The 4,220-nt window shown below is 40.5% G+C and overlaps 1 protein-coding gene across 2 annotated transcripts; it reads left to right on the forward strand.

Annotated features, from left to right (window-relative positions):
• The first annotated feature begins 215 nt into the window (after nt 1–215).
• kctd6b (potassium channel tetramerization domain containing 6b) lies at nt 216–3,485 on the forward strand. 2 transcript variants are annotated; one of them, XM_030056630.1, is made up of 3 exons: nt 216–484; nt 1,317–1,420; nt 1,659–3,485. In XM_030056630.1, exons 2-3 carry the CDS (start codon nt 1,394–1,396, stop codon nt 2,343–2,345), a joined length of 714 nt encoding a protein of 237 aa, XP_029912490.1. In that variant the 5' UTR covers nt 216–484; nt 1,317–1,393; the 3' UTR covers nt 2,346–3,485. The 2 variants fall into 2 exon arrangements, with proteins under 2 accessions (XP_029912490.1, XP_029912491.1); XM_030056631.1 differs by having other exon boundaries at nt 216–449.
• The last annotated feature ends 735 nt before the right edge of the window (nt 3,486–4,220 follow it).

The raw sequence follows: 4,220 nt of genomic DNA on the forward strand, positions 1-4,220 counted from the left end.
TATGCAGAATTTTGTTTTTTCTCTCATAGACACCTGGCCCACACCTAAAAATAAACTGTACTAAGGTGATATATGGAGGTTGTATGCTGTACCAAGGTCATTTAAGTGTTAGTTTAAGTCATGTTTGCATGTTTAAATGGTAATGTAATTTGGATCATGCAAATAAAAGGCTGTGTGAGCATGCACACACATGAGATGGACTCGTGCAGTTCCTCGCAGTGCTCATCCAGAGGTGGCTGTGGTTGCAGCTGCAGCAGGAGCTCCCTCCCTCCCTCCCTCCCTCCCTGTCGGTGTCCTGATGTGCGCAGTTCTGCTGCAGCCCGGAGGAGCTCCCACAGCTGCCGCCGCTCCAGCTCCGTTAGGCAGTGGCCAACATCACCGAGGACCTGCCTACTGCTCCCAGCGGCCCGCGGCTGGTTAAAAACACACACCGCCAAGAGACAAACCCGGTGAATTTGTATTCAGACTTGTATTTTCCTCTCAGGTAAGCTTAGTCCTAATAAAACCGCGTTTGTCACTAAGCAGCTAACTAGCCTCGGCGTTGGTTAACATCCAGCTAGCTAATCGGACGGCAACCCGCAGTGTGCTAGCTTTCTAGCTAGCTAGCCGCTAGCCAGTAAACTAACAATGCTGCATAGCATTACCGGCGAACGATGAAGTTGTTTGTGTTTTTCTCATTGTGGAAGTCTCTTCATATAGTAGATAGCTTAGTAGACACATTCAAACTCAACAGCCTGGTGGTGTTACTGATTTTGAAACAGATATACTTGCGTCCTGGCTCGTTAGCTTGCTTGCTTCATGGCACTGCATAATGTTGCGTTTGGGTCGTGTGGCTCATTTGTGCAGCATCAAAATTAAAGTCCACGTTAGCTTGTATGCTCCACATAAGCTGCTGCGGGAAACCTCATGTTCACCTTTGTAGTTGTGGACGGTGCCCAGATGGAAATAAATGGGCTAAACCTACTTAATGTGTGACTTGCGCGGCTCTCGGTGCCACGGTGATGGCGTTTGGTCTGGTTTAAACAGATGTATTCCTCTCGTTTGCATATATTTATTCAGTGCGCTTGCATTAGACGACCAATTCAATTTACAGTATTTGTACAGTGCTGCCAGATCCCAAGTAAGGTAGCCTCCCGCTGCAGCAATTATCATCTTATCCAACACAGAGAAGGTGACTGCCCTGTGAATACTGCCTTAGATTGTAAACCCTATTCATTAAAAAGATTTCCAGCATTATGACTGAATCTGCCTTATTCTACTGCCTTTATAGACAGACAGACTTTGGTACAGCGCCTAATGCAATTGTTTTTCCACAGGTGATATTAAAGTAACCCAAATCCAAGCCATTGCCCCTCCAATTTGGTTCTGACCAAGTGGGTATCTTTTTCTACAAATGGATAATGGAGACTGGGGCCATAGGGTAAGAGATGGTTAGAGGATGATCTGCAGTAGAAGTAAAGAAACATATCTTGATTATCAGAACTGAATTGCTATTGAGTCATTGTGTCGTATAAAAATGTGATTTTGTTTTTGCTTGTGTCTGCTTCCCATTTGTAATTAACAGTATTCATATCATAGTCAAGAACCATATCAATTCTAGCTTCCTTTTTCCTCATAAAGCTTTTTCTTGTCTGCCTTTGTGCTCTGTTCTCTTCTAGATGACTAATCCTGTCACCTTGAACGTGGGAGGCCACCTTTATACCACCAGTTTATCGACCCTGCAGCGCTATCCAGACTCCATGCTTGGTGCCATGTTCCGGGGAGATTTCCCCACCACTCGCGATTCCCAAGGGAATTACTTCATTGATCGCGATGGAACACTTTTCCGGTACATCCTGAACTTCCTGCGGACATCAGAGCTCACTCTCCCTCTGGACTTCACAGAGACGGACCTCCTGAGGAAAGAGGCAGACTTCTACCAAATTGAACCTCTGATCCAGTGCCTTAATGATCCCAAGCCGCTCTACCCTCCAGACATCTTTGAGCAGGTGGTGGAGCTCTCCAGCACACGGAAACTGTCCAAGTATTCAAACCCCGTGGCTGTTATCATCACCCAGCTGACGATAACCACGAAGGTGCATGCCCTGCTCGAGGGCATCTCCAACAACTTCACTAAGTGGAACAAACACATGATGGACACCAGAGACTGCCAGGTGTCTTTCACCTTTGGACCGTGTGACTATCACCAAGAGGTGTCCCTACGGGTTCACCTGATGGACTACATCATGAAACAGGGCTTCACCATTCGCAACACACGTGTGCATCACATGAGTGAGCGTGCGAACGAGAACACAGTGGAGCATCACTGGACTTTCTGTAGGCCGGCTCACAAAGTTGAAGACTGATTTAAATACTGTCACACTACTAAAGGTTTGTCATAAAACTGAATTAGAGAAGCTGAAATTGTTGTTTTAAAAAAATAAAAATAAAAATAAAGCAGAGACATTTTGGCGATGTATCACTAATAATACTTTTTCTTTTTTCTTTTCTTTTTTTTCCTCACTTGTTTTGATATGTGGTACATACAGTGCACAAGGTTCAGACAGATACACCAGAGAAATAAAATATTTCATTTAAAGAAACAGGTTATTTTGGTATAATGCATGCTCACATGGGCAGCCAGTATGTACAAAGAAGCTGTTGCTATTATCCACATATTAGCCACAGTTTATTTTAATTCTCATGACAATGAGTACATTTTTGCAAAAAAGAAAAAAATAATCATTGTGATATGACCGCAAATGATCTCAAGCTCATAATCAGTTCATCAAAGTGTTTTTATGATTTTTGTGTTGTTTTACTAATGTTTTTCTTAGAAAGCTGAAAAATCCTTTGCATTGTTTTTTTAGAATCACTTTATTTTTCTCTTAATGCCAAACATGCTGAATAATGTGAGTAAAATGATTCCCTTGAGAGAACTGCATTCATTGTTAGTCCAGTTTAAAGGGTTTAAGCCCCTGTAAATCTGTCCTAAACTGTTTGATTACAACCTGATGGCCATGATTTTAAGCACATATAAGATCCCATGCTGAAATGGCATTAAAGCCACATTTAAATGTGTAAATATCACCCAGTAGGATAACAAAACAAAAACCTGTAAAATATTATACATATTACTGTACCCCTTATACAAAAATGAAGCCAAGTTTTGGTCTCATGACACTTTGAATAAGAACAAGAGTCAATTAGACACTCAGAGTAGACAGGACTGTGCCTGATAATAAAGTATGATTATGTTTAGGCCAGTTTTTTTCCCTGGTGACTAGATCCTAGTCTTTTTTATAGTTATGTATTATCTCATTGTGCGGTACTATTTCTGAAGATTGTAGTAGTGTTGCATGTGTCTGGGTGTCCTGTGTATGTACATGTATTTGCCATGTGTGTATCTGGAGTATCATGTCATCATGTTACACATTAGAACCCATATTACCAGTGATGTATTTGGTCTCCACAGCCAAATAAACCATTTGTGTATTTGTCACTCACCATAGCTTTTTTATTTTTTTGGTTTCTTTTTGACATTTTGGATTGCAGACATCCAGATTTTGTTTTCTTTATGATGCAGCAACTTGAGGCACACAGCGGCTGACAGGCTTCCTCGTGTTCCTTCCTTGTGGCATGTCGTAAACTTTGATTCACGTGATAGGGTTTGCGTTACACTTTGAAAGTCTATTATGATAGCTGATGATGATAATTGGCTTTGTAAATGCTCTTAGGTTAATCTACCTGAATAGTTAAACAACATTTATGATATATTATGACTAACAATCAGCCACTTAAGACCTCAGCTCTGCACTAAGGTGTGCACAGCCACAGTCTAGCTACGCAACTAGGAGTTACAGCATGCAAAGTACATTAAAGACACTACATATGAAGTAATACTCTAATAATAATGCTGATAATATGACATAATTTCACTGTTTGAAACGATAGCATCATTTATATTCCAGTATAACCGTTTGGCATTCGTTTATTAGCCCTTCTTTGATTTCCAGCTCATGACCTAATTGATAAATTATATATTGAATCCTAATGCAAAAGGCATGACAAAATGCAATATATATTAATAGTTTTATTGAAGACAAGTAAAAGTGAACATTATAAATAACATAAACAGTGATCAATATATTTCTATACTTTAATCACGACTCAAAGGAAGTTATTCACCTTGTTATGTTTGAAAAATAATGGGATCTCGTTTTGAAAGCAGTACATGCTTA

This window comes from Myripristis murdjan, chromosome 7 (assembly GCF_902150065.1).
Source record: "Myripristis murdjan chromosome 7, fMyrMur1.1, whole genome shotgun sequence".
Taxonomy (NCBI): Eukaryota; Metazoa; Chordata; class Actinopteri; order Holocentriformes; family Holocentridae; genus Myripristis; species Myripristis murdjan.

What these genes read in the sequence shown, in the direction of transcription:
- kctd6b (XM_030056630.1), top strand. Translation starts at nt 1,394, where the DNA reads ATGGATAATGGAGACTGGGGCCATAGG. An exon ending in ATGGAGACTGGGGCCATAGG is followed by an intron (nt 1,421 to 1,658) that starts GTAAGAGATGGT and finishes GTTCTCTTCTAG; the next exon opens with ATGACTAATCCTGTCACCTT.